The 20,835-nt window shown below is 53.5% G+C and overlaps 1 protein-coding gene across 1 annotated transcript in view; it reads right to left on the reverse strand.

Annotated features, from left to right (window-relative positions):
- RXRA (retinoid X receptor alpha) overlaps positions 1–17,538 on the reverse strand; it is a 103,804-nt gene extending 86,266 nt beyond the window's left edge. The window contains exon 1 of the mRNA XM_065035650.1: positions 17,192–17,538. Within this exon, the coding sequence (XP_064891722.1) occupies positions 17,192–17,219 (28 nt within the window). The 5' untranslated portion in view covers positions 17,220–17,538. The remainder of the gene's footprint in view (positions 1–17,191) is intronic.
- Between the last annotated feature and the right edge of the window lie 3,297 nt (positions 17,539–20,835).

A 20,835-nucleotide genomic window follows, 5' to 3' on the forward strand; every position in this document is an offset into this window, starting at 1 on the left:
GGAAGAGGCTCATAGCCGCAGGGACCGAGCAGGGGCGCTGCACCAGGGGACAACCATAGGGACCCCACCACTCGCTGGGTGCTCCTGGCACCCGCCCAGGGATGGCAGGTAGGAGCGGCTGGAACACGAGGGACCGGGGCGAGAGCCGGGAGCCACCGCGCCTGCGCTCAGCACTCCCGCAAAACAAACACACAACATTCTCCCCGTGCCTCAGTTTCCCTTCCCTTCAAAGGCATGCTGGGGGACAACGCAAGCACTTTAGGGGAATAAAGCCCTCGAGGTGACACAGAAACAGCGTTGCGGGCACCCCAGCAGGACAGGTCCCCATGTGCCTCCTCCAACACCGGTGGGGACCCACATGTCCCCCCAAGGCCATCCCACCCTATCACAGACGCTGCCTCCTGCAGTTCCCAAAGCAGTACCCCAAATCCCCCTCTCCTGGCTCTGTACCGCTGCCTCTCCCCAGCTCTATGCCCAGGGACCCTACCCGAAAAGCCCCATGCGCTCCCCAGGAGCATTTCTGCCCAGGGCGCATCCACCGTTCCCACAAAGCACATTCCCGCAGCTCCCCATGGCTGGTTCCTTCATGTCCCCCTTCCTGGGGACAGGACAGGAACATGACACATGTGGCCTTGCCATCTGCATCAGTTCATCAGTGCAGGGAGGGATGGGAGCAGGGGGCTCACGCCTGGTCCTCACGGACCGGGCACCAGGGCGGAGATGCCACTTTCGGGTCAGCTGGCAGGCGCTGCTTTCCCTCCCCGTGAGATGCCCGCTGAGGAATTTGCACTTCATTCCTTGACACCTGCTTTAATTATAGGTATTGAGCCGGCTTCTCTCTTTCACAAGAGCCGTGAGCTAATTTCCTGCTCCCCTTTTCTCTGAGAGGGGTTCATGAGTCACTCGTTCCCTCCGCACACAAGCAAAGGGCTGTGGGCTCTGCCAGAGCCCTCCCCAAGGGCCAAGGCATCAACTCCCCACACCGACCTTATCAGCCATAACATCCCAGGATGGTCTTAAAAATCTCAGCCCTGCTTTCCCGCTATCACCAAGAGCAGCAGACGGGCAGCAGGTGACACCATGACATGACATGACAGGCACCATCTAACGCGTCCCAGCACACGAGGATGCTCTGTGCTCGCCTGCACAACACAACATGCTTCTCTGACAGCAAAATGCTGACAATCTCTCCAAAATCCTTTACCAAGAAGCGCAGCGAGCACGTCCCGAGGCAAGGATGCTGGGGAAGCCCAGAACATGTCCCTGGGATGGGGATCGAGCCACTGCCGACCAGGCGATGCAGTCAGCGAGTATGCCCTGATCTCAGCTTTATTTTCCTCCCTGGGCACCAAAGCAGCAGTGAGGCTGTGGCAAGAGCCACCACCCCATCACCCATTTCTTCCTGAAGGTCTTCCTTTGCAGGGTGGTGGTTTCAGGGTTTTTTTTGTTGTTTTTTTAAACATACATTCATTAATCCCAGGATAATGAGGACTTTCCTGCCTGTGGATTATCACTATTCGGTTCAAGGAGACACAGATAATTGTTCACAAGCAGATGAATCTCTACAGTCTATGAAAGGAGCCTCAGTCCCACTGATGGGGGAGGCGGTGGGTCCCCAGGAGCGGGACAGTCACCCCATGTCTGTGCAACCCTGCTCCCACCCTAATGCCCACCCCTCTGTCCCCAGCCAAGCTGCTCTCCCAGTCACTGCAACCCTGCCATCCCCAGCATGTTTTCCTGCAAGCCCCCCAACCAGAGCAGCCCTTTTGCCTGTCCCCAATCCGCACAGCTTGGGGATGAGCTGGGACCCCCACAGGGGTCAGGGAAGGGACCCCCTGGCTCACAGTAGCCACGCTGCTGTTAGCTTTATTTTTTAATCAAGTCACGAGAGAGGGCGGATGCTGCTCAAAATAAATCATCAACCACAATGGCAATAAAGACATTGAGGCAGCCTTAGCTTGGACTTTGCGAGCACGGGACCAGCAGCAGAGCCACCACCGCCCCGGCGCTGACGGGGTGACAGAGCAACTCCTGTGATGAGCCTGGACGCTGCAGGTTGTCACCGAGGAAATGGTGACGTGGTTGTGCCAGGAGAGGAAAGATGGCTGTGGGCACAGCCAGCCAGGCCAGCTGCACACCCCTGTACCACCGGGAAAACCCGTCAAGGGTTGCAGTAGCACTGTGGATACCTGTCCCAGCAAAAAGCATCCCTCCTCGCTGGGGGCTGCATCTCCCCTTTCCAGACTTTTCCAGCCCCTGAGGCCAAGGGTAAAATGGGAAAGAAAATCTGTGCGTGTCTCTCCCATGCAGGATGCCAACACAGCTCTTCTGCAAAGACTGAGAAATGTGGGGATGGCACCAGAGCACCTCCCCAGCCCCCCTAAACCTCACACTGCTGCCCGCACCCTGCGTGCCAGCACAGCCAGCCCCACAGGCGGGATCCCAGGAGCTTCTCCAAGCCCACCTGCCCGGATCCCGTGCAATAAAAAACCATCTCTGCTCCTGCACAGAGGATCTGGCTTCTTCCCTGTGTCACCCAGTGCCAGGCAGGATCTGGCCGCACAGGAGCGCCGGTCACGGCGTCCACACCGGGGTCCCTCCAGCCCCCGCACACTCACGGCAGAGCGATGTTCTCCCTTTCTTCTCCAGGAGGATTAGACACACTTCTTTTCCCTCATTGCTTTTCAAAAGAGATGCTTTTTATCACTGCTGATCCCTGGGGGAAATCTCTCTCTCCCTCTCATGCTTTTATAGCTTGGAAAGGAAGTTTTCCTTCATCTCAATCTCTCTGCTGACAGGCATCGTGAGCAGGACAGGCAGACAGAGCAGCTCCCGGGGTCCCTGCCTGCACCCCAGCACCATCCCAACGGCGCCGGGGGTCCCCAACCACCTCCCCGTGCCATGGGCGGCATCACCAGAACGCACCTGGAGAACGCCCAGGCAAAACCCCGGCTTAGTTATTTCGAAAGCCACGTCGCCCTTGTGAAATCCCAGCTTGTAAAAACCCCGGCAGAACAAAAGCAGCAAACCCAGCTCAAGGCAGCTACAGGTGCTCTGCCCTTGCCTACCTGCTCCCCATTCTCTGGAGGCTGCAATTACATTTTCCAGTGTTACTTAAATGGATTCCCCCCCCGCCCCCCAGCTCTTCCTGACTGCTGTGGAACAGATCACGCCAAAAAGAGGAAACCAACGCTTGGGAGCTGGCAAAGGTTTAGACACGCACAGCTATTTTAATGGACCACTCGCATGCAGAGAGCTAAAAACACACCTAACTGCGCGGGATCGCGGCACGATCGGCTCTGTAGCCAAACGAGAGAAGCCAGTAAGCCCTGAAGTGCTGTCAAAAACTCTAAGTACCCAAAAGTGAAATCATGCTGGTTTTTCACCCTTTGAGCTCTCGTCATTACCAAATTCAAGGCTGGGGTTTGTCACAGCGGCAGACTGGGTGTTTTTTATAATTGTCAACCATACTGCAACTTTTTCTCTTTATTTTTAGGCGTCCCTTTAAAACTATAGAGGAAATCATCCAAAAGAAGTTTGTTCAAACGGCCTGTCAGTTTGAGGAAGTGAAATTAAAGCAGAAAAAAAAAAGCCCTGAATCCCAATAAATCACACATCCACACACAGAAAATTGGAGAAATCCGGGCATGTCTCCAAAACCAAGTAAATGGATGATAAACAAAGCAAACCTAGCTCTGCCCGGTAATAAAGGCTTCCACAGCAGGAATTTCTCACCCGGGAATCCCTTCCACTGAGGGCACCGCTCGTGCCTCAGGGACTGCCAGGCATGGCATCCCACGCTAAGCTGGGCTTAACAGGCACAAATCCTGCACTGCCACTGCTTGCACTGATTTCTTCCCTGCAAAGCCCTGGTACTGAGCACACACTGTCCCTGTCCCCGCTGCAGACAGATCAATCGCCCGTGACACATGGAAGGCGGCTGTTTGGTTTTGCTGGAGTGATGGGAAAGCATCGATATTCCCCGCTTGAGCGCTGGGCCAGTAGTGAGTGGGTCTGCAGACCCACCCAGAGCGAATGAGATTCACAATTTACAGGAAAAAAAAACTTCAGAAAAGGCAAAACAAAAGCAGGGGAAAGGGCAAGAGGAATAAGGATGAAGATGCTGAAATAACCCCCTCCGGGCACCCAGGTGCCTGTTGCGGAAGGCAAAACCAGAATACAGGACAGAAAAGAAAAGCAGCCAAGTCTCCTTTCAAGCTTCAGATGAAGGTTCCCATTGATATGGATGCTGCAGAGCGATGCCCAACCCCTCGCCGGCAAACAGGGTTCATCTTTCAGGCCACGCAGCAGGAGGGAGAGCGCGGGGAGGAGGGCAGGGACACCGAGAGCTGTCCCCAGGACAGTCGGGTGACCCTGCCGCAGCCTCTAATGCCCAAAGCCGCATTTTGGGGGGCCCACAGTATATGGCAGAGCTGGGTATGACAGCAAAGCCAGCGGAGCAGTGGGGACATGCAGTGACAAACCCATCACCCGCCTGCACGGTCACAAGTGAACCCCCACCGCAGGGACCCTCTCCCCAATTCCCTCTTTGTTTTCCAGCGGAGATCGCCACGAAACAGTTAAAAGTTTCTAAGCTGGGCTCTCCTGAGGACGTCAGTTAAAAGTCCACCGGGCATTTTCCCATTGTGGACTTTAGCCCCGGAGCGCGGGTGTGATAAGGCGGACGGAGGTGCCAGCTCGCCACGGGACCCGCCGCCACGGCGGCAGGACAAGGTGCCACCGAGGCAGACAGCCCCGGCAAAACGTGCAGGGCCACACACCGGACAGAAAACTGCAGAACTGGCCTCAGAGCAGGATTTTGGGTTTTGTTAGCTTGAGGTTACGTGGAATATTTGCAAAGTGAGGAGCAGCGGCGTGCCATCGTGTTTCTGCCAGAGGAGCTAACCCACCTCCTGTGACAATTTGGGTGCCCCCAGGGAGCTGTTTCATCCATCTCAAGCTCAAACCAGGCACAAATTTCCCCCCAAGTCCCAAGATTTCTGTCCCCATTGGTCCCAAGGGAGATGCGAGGGCAGAAGTCGCACTGCCCTCCCTGCTGGGAACAGACACCCAGCTCTCCTCGCCAAGGTTGTCTGCAAATCCTCTTTCACCAGGACTCCACATACCATTTTTTAAAAGCTGGGTGATGTAACCAACCAGTATTTATAATGCTGAAAACATCCCAAAGCTCCATCTCTTCCAGCTCCCAAGCACACTGTGTACTCTTAATAAAATAATTGCAATGATGAATAGGTCCTTATAATACTCCTCTTCTGCAGCTACTGACATGGCCAAGAGCTGGGATGGAAAGCCCTTCTCCTAATGCTCCTTCAAGGTACATTCAGGATTTTACCCCTTCACAGCAAAAGGCACAGTGAATATTTGGAAAAGATGTCAGTCCTTCCTTGAGCCATCCCACTACACAGAGATGGGAACGACAAGATCCCTCTCCCCCAGCCCAGTCACATTATCGTCTTAATAATAAAGTCAGCAAATCACCCCAGGTCAATCTCAGTCCTTAGTTAAGCTGATGTGATCTTGAACCCGTTCGATGAAATCAATACCATGCTGCTGATCCCGCCAGCACTCAGGGGTCCATACCAGCCACAGCACCCAGAGGCTCCTCTGCCAAAGGGTTGCCCACAATCCCCAGTGTGGGGCCAGGCAGCATTGGGAGCCTCATTTCCTCTGGTTTTTGATATAAAACTGCAGATTTAATCGCTCACTTGCAAGCCCTCACGTGCCCATGATTTCCCCACTGACAATTATAGGAGTAGGCCAATGTACTGAGTTGGGGTTTTTTGGTAGAGTCACTTCTACCTTGTTAATTCATAAAGATGCGTTCAATTATGGAGCACGTGGGCTTTGCCTTCCCTTCCCATGCAAAGCAAGCTTTTATTCCCAGGCTCTCTGGGCGCCTTCCTCAGCACAGAGCCTCTGATCCCAAAGATTTGCAATCAAGCCACCAGGACCAGGCAAGGAAGAGCGTTACCCTGTCACCCAGCTGGGAGCCAAGGGACAACCGAACCTTGCACAAGGACACCTGGGGAAGCGGTGGCAGAGAGGGACCCGAGATCAGCCCTCAGCCCGACTGCAGCTCGGTGGATGTCCCAGCGCCCGGCCCTGCGTGGGGGAGAACTGGCAGGACCGGCTGCTCCTGCCCCACGGGCACCTCCCGCACCCAGCACCACCGGCCCCACACTCACCCCTTCCCCCCGGCAAGGACCCCAATCCACACAGGCATTTTTCTGCCCTGACACACGCTCTCCTCCCTCCAAAGGGCTGGTTTGAGGTCCCAACATTTCGAGCAGGACTGGGAGCAGCCCTCTGCTCTCGGGGATGAGCTTTGGTCGTATCCTGGAGCCCACCTGCTCGTGAATCCTTAAAAAGAGCTTCTGGGCTCCCCCGACACCAGAGCACAGCTGAGCTACACCCGGCTGGACCCCATGGCAGCCGGGGAAGCATCTGGGAGCAAATGCCACCACTCCGAGAAAGAGTCCTGGGAGGATGCTCGGCTCATCCCCGCACCTCCTGTGCTGCCACAGGGTTTTGGGAAGGTGCACAGAGAGAAGGAGCCTCCCCATTTGCGTAGGTGGGGGCTTTAGATGGGAACGGTGCTGTTATCTGCCACCCAGGGCTTGCTGCAAGAAATCCCTGCCCTGCAACATTGCCTGCACACACCTAGAGGCTGTGAAACCTCGCTGGAGAAGCCAGACATGGTTTTGTGTGCCCGCCCAGCCTCGGCTCCCATGGCATCACACCCGGTCGAGCTGCCCGCGGGGAGCGGCACCGAACGCCCCTCGGCAATCACGGTGCAGGCGGAAAAACAACAAAGATGAGAAAACCGAGCACCCAAGCCAAACGAACCCCGTGGTGACCGATGGCCTCTGATTTCCACAGCCTAAACCTGCCCTACAGGTGGGACACGAAGAGGGAGCAACTTGCCACACGGGAACTACCTTTTTTTTCCCCCTCGAGAGAGGAGGGTGAAACCCCCAGGCAGAGCTGTACCGAGGCAAAGCCCCCGATGCTGCAGGAAACAGCAGCACTGCTACCAAAATACAACTCGAAACTTAGGCAAAAAAACCTAACGAACTAAATCTGTATCTGCCAACCCTATGAGCAGCAGAGAAACCTGCTGGCGGGGTGTAACTCGGTGCTGCCTTGCCGTGTATCTCATCAGCGAGTCCCTGCACAGTATCAGCCCCCCTGCCCATCTGGGATTCCTGCTCCCAGCAAGCCCCAGACCTGAACCGCTGTTTAGATAAAGTCTCTGACATTTGCAAACAATAGGTATCAGCTGGCCGGGGGCCACTCTATCTCTGGCAGGGATCACAGCTAAGCCTTCCTAAGTGCTTAAATGGGGGGCCTGCAGGTAATTGTCCCAGGAGCCTTAACTCTTCCCAGAGCCACCTCTGATGTCCGGTCCCTGACGAGGAGCACAGGGCAGCCTCACCAGCATAAAACCAGCCCAGGGAGGAAGGCAGCGAAGATGATGTGGAATTTAGGGCTGCAGCACAGCTTCCACCACCAGTTATCACATCCTGCCCTCCCCGAGCTCCATCCCACACAGTCAAACAGCCAAGTGCCCAGCCATCCTATAAATACCAGCACAGACACCCAGGGAGAGCACACTGTAAAGCACAAAGTATTAACACAGCGGCTGACACGGCTTGCTCACAGTGTGCCCATCCAGCAGACCATAATTTGCTTAGGGGTGCAGAAAGTTTTGGCTTCAGCAGGTTTATCCTGACAGGAAGGGAGCCTGGGTGGCCCATGTAGGTACAGGAAACCCCTTTCCATCACGCACATCTCTCCACTTCCTCTGGATTTCTTTAACCTTTCACTCTCGCCCTGATTTATGCCTTCGCACTGATTTTTTGCCTGCGCGCACTTCCCTGCTCTCTGCTCCGCTGCTGTGGCTCCGCACCAGCAAAAGTGCTGGCAGGGCCTTGGCATCCATCTGCCCGGAGACAGAGCAATCTCTGCAGGGAAACCTCCTCCTCTGCCTCCCTCCAGAGATGGGTTTTCGCAGGCAGTGAGCAGAGGAACATGCACATGTCCCATGCTGCCGGGCTCGGTGTCGCGCTGTGCAGCCAACACGCAGCTCCCGGCCACCCGTGGGATCCGCGCTGGTCTGTGTGTGACGGACGGGGAGGCAGAAGGAAAAGCACCGGAGCGGCTAATCTGGGACCCCAGGGAGACGTCCCAGCAAAGGAAAAATCAGAGACGGAGGTTTTGCTGTAAAGGTGCTGGGCCGTGAGCCGCAGGCTCCAGCACAGCGGCGCAAAGGATGGACTCAATTTTCCTTACAGAGAGAGGGAAAGGATCCACAACCAGCTCAGCCCCAAGCCCTCTGAACAATTCTTCAGGTTCCAAATTTCGGGGGCTTTTAAACTGCAGCCAGAAAAATACGGAGGGTGGACGCGGTACCACCAGCCATCGCCAGGGAGAAGGGATGCGGGGACACAGCCAATGCACGGACCTGGGGGTTCCATCCCTGCTCTCATGTCCTAAATCTCCGCGCAACAGCCCATCCTTACCGCTGCCACCATCCACAGAGGAATAAAGAGAAAAGCCCAAAGCAAGAGCAAGCCAGGAAAGCATCTTGTTGTCCCATTTGCAAGGGAGGCGGCAGGTCACCCCCAGGAGCCACCCGCGCGCCGCACCCCCCAGCTCGGCAGCCACAGCCCGAGGAAAACGAAGTCGCAAAGGTTATCGTTTTGGTGTTTGGCTGAGCATAAAAATCCTGCCCTGAAAACAAAAAAGGGAATGGGGGGAGCAGCAGGGGAGGCGATGCACATCACGATGGCCCCAGAAACACGGGAGAGGGGGTGCGGGGGTTCACACCACACTAACGCTCCATTTCAGCAGAGTTTCCTGGGAAAATAAATGCAAAGTCTGTTATAAAAGTTTATCTGCGTGTGCGCAAAGGAGCGAGTGTGCCTGACTATGGTATAGAGATGTCATTATTTCCATGCATCTGCCTTACCCAATTTTATTTAGTTGCTTTCTGCACCATTTCATGCTCATTCTGCTGCTGAGCTAGACAATTGCTTTATAACTCTAGGGTGCAATTTCACTGTCTGTGAGCCACACGCACGCACACGGGGTCTGTGCTGGGATGGAGCAGGGAGCTGCACCTCCCTCCCCACCCTGATGTTTGGGAGCTTGCATTGAAATGGGTTTTCTTAATAAATAAATTAGAAAAAAAGAAAAGAGAGAGAGAAAATTAAATTAAAATGCTAAGCCACCACCTCTAACGTATCATAATTCAAAGAGTGCATGGGGGGGAGCAGATCCAGAAAGCAACGGCTCCCCATTAAGAACGGAGAGGATGAACTGGAGGGCAATTTGCTCTCTCACGCTAAGTGAATGTGGAGAGACGGAGCCCGGCAGGCTGGAGGGCAGAAGCGCGGTGAATCACGCTGGATTTTTATGATCAATTGAAAGTCACACTTGAACAAGTGCAGGTCAAAAGGGAGGGCTGGCCACGCAGGTGCGGAGCTCCAAGAAGGCGCTTTTCAACTTGCTCAAGTTGCCCGGTCCCTCGCAGGGACCTCTGCTTGTAGCCCCGGGTACCCCACCCAGCACCCCCCGGGCTGCAGCAGCCCCACGGGTGTGGGTCAGGGTGGCTGGGGGGGGGTCTCCAGAAGCAGCTACAACACTGATGCGAAGCAACACGGGGTCACGTATCTCCCACCACGGCACGAGCATCTCTGGCACAACCCGCCTTGGACACACTTATCTGCTCACTGGTGTGAGAGGACGCAGCTCCTCTGCATGGCTCCTATTCGGCTTCCCCAGCCTCATAAATCCACTCATATTACCCAAACAGGGCAGCAAAAGATGAGGTGGGGCAGACAGGGAGCCCAGCAAGGATGGTCAGTGGGGAAAGGGCATCTCTGTTTTATTTTTCCCTATTTTGCAAGGGCCACCACCTGCACACACATCCTCGGGTGCAGGGCAGGGATGCTGCAGCACTGCCAAGGTGCTGTCACCTACTCCTTGCACCCCCAGGGTGGCCAAAACATCATCCCCAGCTCAATGCAACGTCTCCAGCTCTGCTCCTGCACCTCCCTGCTCTATGCTCCTTCGTGCCTTTGCCATCGCTCACCATCTCACCCGCTCGGATCAAACCTCCTCCATCGCACCCTGTGCCAACCCCGGCTCCCCGCTTCGTCACCTCGGCATCTCCAGGCGGATCTCCGCACCCGCTCTCCCGCGCTTCTCCTTCCGCTCTTGCTTCACCCCGGCCATTGCTTCATTCCGACTCCGTAATAATGGGCATGTAGGAGACGCGCTGCCCACAACAAAATAGTCTCACAGCAGCCCACAGAGTTCACAGAAAAAAAATACATATATATATATATACAAACCCCCATTAAAAAAAAAAAAAAAAAAAACCACACCAAACTTTCCAGCACTCACTCGTCAGCCCAAAAATGGAAAAACAATAATCAAATGTTTCTGCCTTCACACCCAGAGCTGCACAACCAGCTGAGACGAGACGGGACATCCCTCCCTAATCCGCTCCTGGCAGCCCCAGCACAAAGGATTTGCCCCAGGAGCCAAGGGGCTGTAAAACTCGGGGGGTTCCAGCGCTGCCCTCAGCTCCCCCTCCCCTTATTTTTTCCTAAAGAAAGCCAAAACTCCACAAAAGAGGAGACCATGAAAAGTAACAACCAGATGGGAATCCCATTACCATTTTATTGGTCACAAATACCAGTATTGCACCTTTTATCTCTTTTCCCTGCAGTGCTCTCACATCCGACACAAGCCAGGGAAAGGGGTCATGGCTCAGACGAGACCCCAACCCAAACACAGCAGCGACCTCCACTCGGGGCCCACCAAAACCATGAGATTAATCCAAAATATAATAATAAAAAGAGGATTGAAATGAGGAGCAATGCCCACAGAACCATCTTCCACTAGAGCAGAAAGCGGACGTGACCCCTGCTCCCGATGCTCAATAAAACAAATATTTAAGGTGTTTCTCCCTCTTCTGGTTTGGCAGCACCTGGTTTACAGGCAAACCTAATTTCTTTGCTCCAAGGCCAAACTTGGGGCTCTTTTTGGCTACCAGGAGCTGAGACCCTCCAAAGCCACCGGGAGCCCCGCGGAGCTCAGATCCCAGCCGGATTTGATCCGCAGGGCTGGAAGCTGCTGTCCCAGCCGAGGTTTCACAACCGCCCCGCCGCCCTCGCTCCGGGCCCCGTTCCCAGCTCCGCCGGCACCGAGACGCACCCGCGTGCCTCAGTTTCCCACCCCATATCTGTCTCATCGGGGCAGACTCTGAGTTTTCAAGGCAAGATCCATCCCCGCTTGATGTGCCGAGGCAGGAGCTGGCGCAAACAGGGCTGGGATCAGAATCACCGCCCCGAGGTGCAACCTTGGAACTTTTATTGTAGATCACAATAAAAGAAAGAAAGGAAAAAAACACACACCACACTCAAGCATTTTATGCTTATGAGTGGTCTGTTTGAACAGGATTATTTTTTAACTCCACGTTAAACAAAAATTCAAAGGAGGGGAGCTGCATTTGGGCTTAATTTGAACCCTTTCTTCCCTTTCTTGCAAGGGAATTGTTCCCTGTTTATCTCAGAAAACACCCTCCATTTTGAAATGCTCTGTCTTCTCTAAATAAAAACTCAGGTTGTTTCCCTGACTTTTCTTTGCTTTGCATTTTCTAAGCAAAACGTTGACAGAAAAGGCAAGTTCTCACAGTCAGTTTCCATCCCAACAATAGAGCGTTTTCCCAGGCTAAATTGCTTCTGTCTGAAAAAAAATCTTCTAGCAGTTTGAGCTGGCTGGCATGTGTGGGGATCCTTCTGTAGGGTTTTTTAAATCCTTATTTGCAATATTATTTCGTCTGCTTCGCGCTGCCTTGATGTTGGAGCAGAGACACAAGCGCTCCTCCCTCCTCCCCGTCCTCCCTCCAGGCACACGCTTCCCTTTGAGGAGGAGGAGAGGGGAGAAACAGAATAAAAGACAAGCAAAGAGGAAAATGTCAGAAAGCTGCTTTTTGTGTGCGTGTCAAAGCGTTCAAAGTTATTCCAGAGTCTAGTCTTTAAATGTAATAAAATACAGCAACTCCTGACAAAATCAATTAAAATAAAACCACCCAGACTGCCCTCCCCGCCTCAGTTGCTTTGGAGCTAGACTGACTTTGAGAGCCCACCTGGGCCTTTTAGGAAGCAATTATGGAATTGCTGGGTTGGATCCTGCACCAGCCGAGCATCCCTGCATCCCTGTGGTGCACTGGCCGAGTATCCCTGCACAGCATCAGCCAAGTATCCCTGCATCCCTGCACAGCTCCAGCCGAGGGAAGACAGACTCAGATCCTTCACCCACGAAGGGATGTGATGATGAGGAGACACACTGGGGACCAGAGCCAGAGAACAAGATTAATTAGAGCCCAATCAGGTTACCGAGCTCGCAGGAAAGTTCCTTGTAATATCCAGCTCTGGTTTGAGGTGTCCCCGGCTTTGGCAGCCGAGCTCAGCAGAGAGGAGCCTGGTCGGGGGGCAGGGACCCCCTGAGCATCCCCGCTCCATCGCCATCACCCCCGGTCGAGCCCCTCACCAAGGGCCGCCGCCTCTTGCCGTCTCACCACCTCCCACGGCGGGGTAACAGCATATTTATAGCAAGAATGATTTGGTGATTTCAGGCAGCCGACAGCCTCGGGGGAATACCCTGCTCACACATGGTCCCCCCAGAAAGACACTGGGATGCTCATCAGAACAAGCACCCTGGGCAAGAGGGAGAACCAAAGCACATCCCAAAGCCTCTGCCCCACGGCACCCATAGTTTGTTTTCTTAACCATCTTGAAAAAAAGCTAAAATAATTAAAAAAATATATAATAAACTGGGTGGCTGGGCTCTGGCACATGGGAATCCACCTCTGCTCCCAGAAAACAATACTCCAACAAAAAGGTTTTTAACCCATTTCTTAATAAATATTTATTTTTGCCTTCAAGATGTGGGTGGGACAAAGCCAGGGTGTATTTTCCAGTGAAATGTTTTGATTTCCCCCTTGATTTTTTTTTTTCAACAGGAGCAAAATGCCAATAATAATATTTGCAATGAATAACTAAAATTCTGTGGCTTTCTCCCCCGCTCTCTTTTAAATAAATAAAATGCCCTAAATACGAGAAACACAAACGCTCTCTCCAACACAGCAGGACTACACGGAGTAAACTCATGGACCCTCGGAGGATTTATTTAACTGTCACAGCCCAGATTCTGAAAAAGGCAAAAATTCCTTCCCAACTTGTTTTGCATATGTCAATTGGGAGAGGTCAAGCCCTACACTCTGCTTCAGCAAAAGAGACCAGGGCATGATGATCTTTTAGTCCTAGGCAGCCCCTCTCTGGCGCAGCACCGGCTGCCCCACAGAGCATCTTCCAGATGTGGGGCAGAGGATCCTCCTTCCTCGCAGGGATGCTCAGACAAGCCGTGACACTATCTGCACCTTTCAGAATTTTTCCTCCCTATGGATTTTCATATCGGCTGTAAATTTCTGAAGCTAAAGGAAGAAAAATTGATGTCTCAACACAGACATGAACTCCCACCAATGTGCGCTGGGTTTTGTGCAACGGCAAGGCCAGGGGACACGGGATGAAGATGCCTCATGGATGCTCACGCTCCCACGCTCTCTTCCACCACACGTTCTGGGTTGCTCCCCTCCAAGCCGGACACAAGGGGTTGTTTTGCTGTTTTTCTCGGAGGTGTTCCATGCACGGCCAGTTCTCACCCCACATCCTGAGCAGCTGCAGCCGCCCCTGGCACGGCTGCACGGGTGGGAAGATGGACTCGCAGAGGTTGCAACCCGGTGAACTGACCTCCAGGAGGGAAGCACCAGCCTCAGACACCCATTAACTGTTTCTTCCCCCCACATGAAGCTGAGCCTCGAGGGAGCACTCCCTGAGCTCACCATTCCCTTTTTGCTCCCCAGGAGCTGCCACCTTCTTGGGAGAATAGGCAAAGAAGGAAATGAAGCAATAAAGGGATTTCAATGGTCAGAGCCTTGGGAACAGCAGCTACTCAAAGAACCAAGTTTGCACATCAGTCCCCAACTTGGCTCTCGGCACGTGCACCCCACCAGGTTGGAGATGTGGAGCCCCCCAGCCTCAGAAAGCACTTGTGTGACAGCTTTTCCTTGATTTTCTTCCTCCTGAAAACTCAGCACAGCACAGCCCCCACCCAGATGGACAAAAGCAAGACATCCCCGCTCATTCCAAACCTAGCAAAGGGAGATCTGTAGCCCCAGACAGCACCTGCTAGACCCCGATGTTCATAAACCTCACCCAGCGCTGCGGTGGTATCCACACTCTGCTTGCAGGCAGAGATGGGGCAGATGCGGGCAGAGATGGGGCAGATGTGAATAGCCCCACTGCCCGCAGACCCTGCGATCAGGCTGCAGGTCTTCCCGGGATGGGGACAAGAAGACAGTGCCACAGGATGACGGTGTCTAGCCCAGGAGATGCCCGGGGACATGCTGTCCTCACAAGGAGCCTCTGCTTGGCATCTGCCGGCAGCTCCCAAGGCAAGCAGGAAAATGAGATACTACTATTAAAAGTGCCCAGCGCTGGCCACACTTCCACCCATGACATCAGCGGGGTTATCCGAGTCTAACCACGGGCAGGACTTGGCCAGAAACCTCCACCGGGTTATGCCTTTTAGACCCAACTGAGCTGAGATTTTGATGGGGCCACACAGGAATGGACCTTGACTTTGGCCCCCAGTTGCTGCTGTTCCCCAATTCAGGCCCATACTGGTGTGCAGGCAAACAAACCCTACAAGCTTGGCTATTTTTTTCCCTTTGGCTTGCAAAGACCAGCTCGCAACCATGACATGGGATAGGGTTGGCAAAACACCCTGGCACTCTGCAAAGTCGGGTCCCAGGTCCAAAAAGCACCGAGGTCCCATGGCCCCACCAGCTCTGCTCTGGTTTCACTGGGAAGGTCTCTGTTCACACTCCCCAAGGATCACATCACTTTCACAAACTGCTGACACACTTTTAGGCTCAACCTGCCTCCCCTGCTCAGAGCAGGACCAAGATCTCCCCCTCCAAAACCTTCAGAACCCACTGCCCTTACAACCAAAGCTGAGTTTTCCAGCCATCAGTGTCCAAAGGCCAGTGGATAAACTTCAGGAGTCACTTCCACGGGAGCACAACACCCAGCAGACCCAGACTCAGACCACGCACTCTAAAAGCAGCTGAATTTTCTCCTAAACCAGCAATGTGAAGTTATAACCCCCTTTGTCACTGCTGTCCTGGGGTGGCTGCCTTGTTTTTCCTCTGGATGCTCGCAGTGAGCTGCACGGCATGTTGCAAGACCCACCCTCTCCCCGCCATACGCACCCATACGTTTATAAATGAGCAGATAAATCAGTTGTTTTTCATTTGCACCAGCATGAAAATCCTTACCCGAGCCAGCAGCAAGGTGACACACACCCCCCCTCTCCTCCCCTGTCAAAGTCAACATGACTAATAACACATTATTTAGCATCTACAGCTTAAGAGCTCAGGTCTGAAAGAAAATCTAAGTATATGCACAGGGGCCTGATACTGCCCATATCATCAGAGGTTTGGACTGTCTTCCACAAGAGCATCACCTGAAATGTAAATCCCACAACAGCCACCCCTAAGATTAAAACACTTCTCCGTGGCAAGAGATCGACACTTTCTGCCTTGGTGGGGGTGTTTGTGATGATCCCTGACACCTGCATTTAAACCCAGGAGCGGGTTTGACTAAAGCTGGACCTGCTCCCGAGGGAACGCTGCAGGTGAGATGTTTTTAGCCCCAGCAGCAACCCCGGGCAAACCAACAGCAGCATCTCCCACCCCACAGCCGAAACAACGAGGGGCACTGTGCACCATGATTCTGAGGGAAGGCAGATGCCAGATGAAGACCAGCCAGCCCAAAGGGCTCTCCCTGCCAAAGCCCCCAGACCACAGCAGTCCCAAAACACTCCGAGGGGCCAGGGCCAGCTGGGGACCTTGTGATGGTGTTTGTATTTATTCTGCTCTTAAAAAGGAACAACTAATATTACAATTATTGAAAAAAACACCCCCCTCAAAAATAAAAAGAAATGAAACACACCACCACAAGTTAGGAGAGGTTGTGCACAGATTTAAAGCCCCAGGAAGGCGGCGTACATGTTATCACTGGCCACGGGCTTGCTCGGCCGGAGGCTGGAAGCCCCCGCGTCACCATGCTGAGCAGTGGCAGAGATGGCAGGATTTGTCCCTCTTCCCCCTCGCCTGCACTTGGCGCCCAGTTACTTGACTAAAAACTTTTCTTCCCTCCACCCTGAACACCGAGCTCTGCAATATTGCTTCTCCTGAAACCAAGACGCGAGGAGGCATTCGCCCTTGCAAGCCAGGACTTGACTCAGTCACCCAAACCATGGCAAACTCCAGCTAGAAATGGGTTTTAAAATATAACTAAAAAGGGGAGGAGAAAACAAAAAAAAAAAAAAAAAGAAGAAAGAAAACAAAAAGGCAGAAGGATCCCAATTGTGCCTGGTTGTGGGAGCTGCCAGCGAGGGACGATGTGGGCGCAGCACTGGGGTCCCCATGGGCGCTTCGCACCCCCCTGCGCGCCCATGTGCCGACAGGGAGGGAGGAAAAACAAATGATTTTTAAATAAAATTAAAAAAACAAAATAGCCGAGAGAGCAACGCAAGAGGGGGAGCAAAGGCTACGAGCTGCCAAGCCCTCTCGCAGAACGGGCCCCAGGCGGGGAGGGGGCTCTCCCGGCCGAGCCCGGGTGCCCGCTGCCCCGTTTGAAAATACCGCTTGCGCCGCCAGCCGCTCGCCCGGCCCGGGACCCGCCGCCCCCTCCCCCGGCTGCGCCTCGCAAAAATAAAATAAAGAAAAAAAAATACAGAAAAATAACAAGTCCAATAAGGCGGCCGGAGCGGGGAACGCGGGGCAGGCCCGCCCGGCACTTTCCCCGGCGCTGACACCAACTCTCCCCGCGGGGCCGCCCGCCCGCCCCGGGGAAGGGGCGCAGCGCATCCCCCGCCCGCTGCCTCCCCGGAGCGAGCAGCTGGAAGGGGAAGCGGAGGAGGGGGCAGGTCGGGAGCTTATTTTATTTTATTTAACCACCTTCCTCCCTCCTCCCCCCCCCAACCTCGCCCCGCCGTAGGAACGGAGAATCTTTTTCGGAACAAAACTCACCCAGTGGCAGGAAGTGTTTGGTGTCCATAGCTGGTGCTTAACTCATGCCAAGGGGCTTGGTGGTGATCGGCGGCGAAAAAACACACACACACGCAGGGCGCGCAGAGGGGAGGAGAGCGAAATCAAAGCGAAAGGGGGAGGGGGGGGGGGGGGGAAGGGGGCGGAAAAAAAAAAGCGCCCAAGGGGCGGAGGAGGAGGAGGGAGAGGAGGAGGAGGCGGGGAAGGCTGCAGCCCCGCACCGGCGGCCCCGCGCAGCGCCGGGCGCGCAGACGAGGCCGCGGAGTTGTTGCAAACTCCCAACAATGTAACTCCGCCGCTCGGCTGCGCTGGGCGCGATCGGCTCCGCGCCGGGGCCCGCGCAAGGGGGGAGCGAGCGCCGCGACCGCCCCGCAGCGACCGCCCGCCCCGCCGCGCAGCGCCGCCCCGCGCCCGGCCCGCCGGGGAGAATAACAACGCGGTTATTTTTAACCCGTGGGGAAAGGGGAAGAAAAGAAAATTATAATATAAAATTAATTTTTTGGTTGTTTATTTTTTAAAGGGGTGCGGAGCGCTGTGGAGGGTAACGTGCTCTCCGAGTGATGCTGAGCAACCTCAGCTGTCCCCAGCCTCACAGCAGCCAGCAAGACCCCCCAGTGTTGTTCGCTGTCCCCGGGCTGTGTCACACTGCAGCCCATCGTTCAAAGCCGCGATTTATTTAATTTTCCCCATAAATGAGGCACAACAAATAACTCTCTGTGTGTGTGCGGTTCGCCTGCAAACTCTCACCTCCTCAGCACTGCGGGTGCCACCCCCCCAGCATCACTGGCTGCTTCCCAGGGCCCCGGCCTCCCCCCTCCCCAGCATGCCTGCGGGTGTAATAAATGATACTCAGCCTTGTAAGAATGTGTATTAGCGACTTGATGGACCAAAGCGACTCTACTATGCATGAAGCATATTAAACATCTTATCGACCCTCACTCTTGATGGCCATAACGTGCATAACAAACAGGCTCGGTCCACAGCCGCAGCTGCTCATACACGGTGGGGAGTGACAGGGTCACACAGGAGCCCCGGGATGACACCAGGGACAATGCTGGGGGTCTCTGCTGGCACAGGTAACTCCCACGGCAGAGCCCAGCTCTCCCACGGTGAGAGGGCTTGGGGGAAATTCAGGGGAAGATGGAAGTGCCCAGGACACCCATCACTGTCCTGGTTTATACCACACACATGGGAGAAGCTGCCACCACCAACCATCATCTCGCTGTGCGGCACATCCAGCCGTGGAGCGCTTCCGAGCCTCTTATCTGCCATGATTTATTTTTTAATTGGCAAAGTCCCTCATGTCATAAATATTAGCAATCTAGCACCTCCTCCTATAAAAATGACACCTCTTATCTTTCATTGCCATATCCCCGTCTATCACCTGCAGGCACTTATCACTCTATCTCGTATGTGTCACTGTAATATCTAAAACCACACAGGAAAGGCCCCAGAAAGGCCCTAAAACTTGATTTCTCATATAACTTTTGCCTGCTCTTCTATGGGTGTCTGCCAGGGGACAGACCCTGCCTTTCCTTCTGGGTGGTTAGATGAGGGGTACACAGCTGGGAACCCCACGGGATCCTGATACAGCAAGAAATGCATTGCAGCTCAGCGGCTTTAATCATCACAAGAAGAAAACGACCAAGAGGACACATCTTGCGTCAGGCGAGAGGCTGCAAACTGACGCTCACAGCAAGTTGCAGGAGTTAAAACAAAATAAAACATCTTGGATCCTTTTTATCCTCTGCTCCTGTAATTTCAGCATGTCCAAACAGATTTTGGTGTGTGTTTATAACTGGTAACTTCATTTGCTCCCAGCCTGGGACCTTAAATGCCAAGTTTCATCTCCAAGTCAGTTTTTATGGCTGAGTTACATTAACTTCTGGGAGAGAAGGGGGAAAAAAAATACATAAGGATATGAAAGAAAGTTGGAGGTTGTTAGAAAAAGCAGGTTCAAAGTCTCTGAGAGTGGGTCGGCGGGGCAAAAATCCTAGATCTCGTGCATACCTGCATACAAACCCTGACAGCAAAAGGTAGAAATCAGTTTCTTTAAAGCTCATCTGATAAAGGAAAACACATCTGGGGGCAACACTCCTCCATGCCTCGCCAGGGCAGGTCCAGGCTCTCACCTGCCTGTACCACACAAATGCGATCTGAGTCATCGGTGCCACAACAGCCCACGCTGTGTGGGCCCGTTCGGCTTTGAGCGTGGCCACCAGACAGCACAAACGACCGATCCCAACACCCAGCACCCGCGGGGACCTGGCCCCAAACCTCAGGATGCCAAAGCCCATGCAGGTCAATGGCTCCAGCAGATGCAAGGGTTATCAGACCCACAGCTGAAAAATCCACCTTTGTAGACTCTAACAGATGAAATTACCATAACTAGGACATTTCACGCTCCTCTCCCATCAAGCTGTTTAGAGCAAATTAAATTTCTCCCTAACCAGCCTGTAACAGTTCGTGTTAGATGTGGATCTAAATGTTAATTGCAGTGACAATAACAGGTCTGATCCTGCAGTCCTTATTTGGGTAAAACCTCCCACAGAAGCCAAAGGAATTTTGCCCCAGAGAAGACAGCTGGATGCAGTCCCATATTTCCAGTCTCTTGAAGATGCCAGAAGGTAGCAAGGATATTTCTCTGATGTTACAAAGCTTTTCTTTCCCTTCCCCCCCCCACCTCCCCTCAATTCTTTAATGCACTATTAATTTAATAAGCTCTACCAGGCTGCCTAATGCTGTGCTCAACTTCAGCTTTGCACTTCCCAGCTAAGGACTTAAATCATCATGGGGGGTGATGGGGAGGATGTTAAGATAATTTTTGCAGGTCATTGGCTTGTACATCTGCTCGATGCAGGGACGCTTGAAGGTCCTACACTGTCTGAGAGAGCTGTCTTGTGAAACTCTGCCCTTGGGTAATGCAAATAACCTTTAGCCCTGGATCCTAGAGAAGGCAGCCTTATGTAGTAGGATAATTTGAGGTCCACCTGTCCTCATTTGAACAGCTTTCAATCCTGTCACTCAATGTCAGCTGAATTTGAGATAGTATGTTCATTCACATGTAAGAGTCAATTAGGCAAAGGCTTCTCCTTCCATCCCCACACTCCCACTCTTGCCTCTGTGTGTGCTCAAGACATTTGGGGGGGAAAAGGTCTATGTGGGCATCAGCAGGAGGTTGGCACAGAGTTACTTTGGGGTGTTGAGACCTGAGACTGCATTCAGAATCAGGCACCTGGGCCCAATAAGGGGATTTAGAAATTATAGCTTTTGTTTTTTTCTAAGCAATTCCAGCTTATCTTGTCCATAACCCAGAATTATCTGATGGGACAAAAGCAAAACCTGCTGTGCCTCCCCTACTGTTTCACACCCTCCAGTTAGAAAAAAACATCTATTTCCCTCCCTGACTGCATTTTATTACAGATTAAAGAAGTAATAAATATGAAGTCTGAGTGAGAAAGAACAGGAGAAGCTATGAGGCCACGTCTGGGCTCTGTCTCCCCAGCACAGTGAGGGACAAGGCTGCGATGGGTGGTCAGGGCTACCCTGATGGAGGGAACGGTGGCTGTGGCCACCGGGCTGGGGCTCATAGCCAGAGAGTCTCTCCCTGAGAAGGTGGTGTGTGA

This window comes from Columba livia, chromosome 19, assembly GCF_036013475.1.
Source record: "Columba livia isolate bColLiv1 breed racing homer chromosome 19, bColLiv1.pat.W.v2, whole genome shotgun sequence".
NCBI lineage: Eukaryota > Metazoa > Chordata > Aves > Columbiformes > Columbidae > Columba > Columba livia.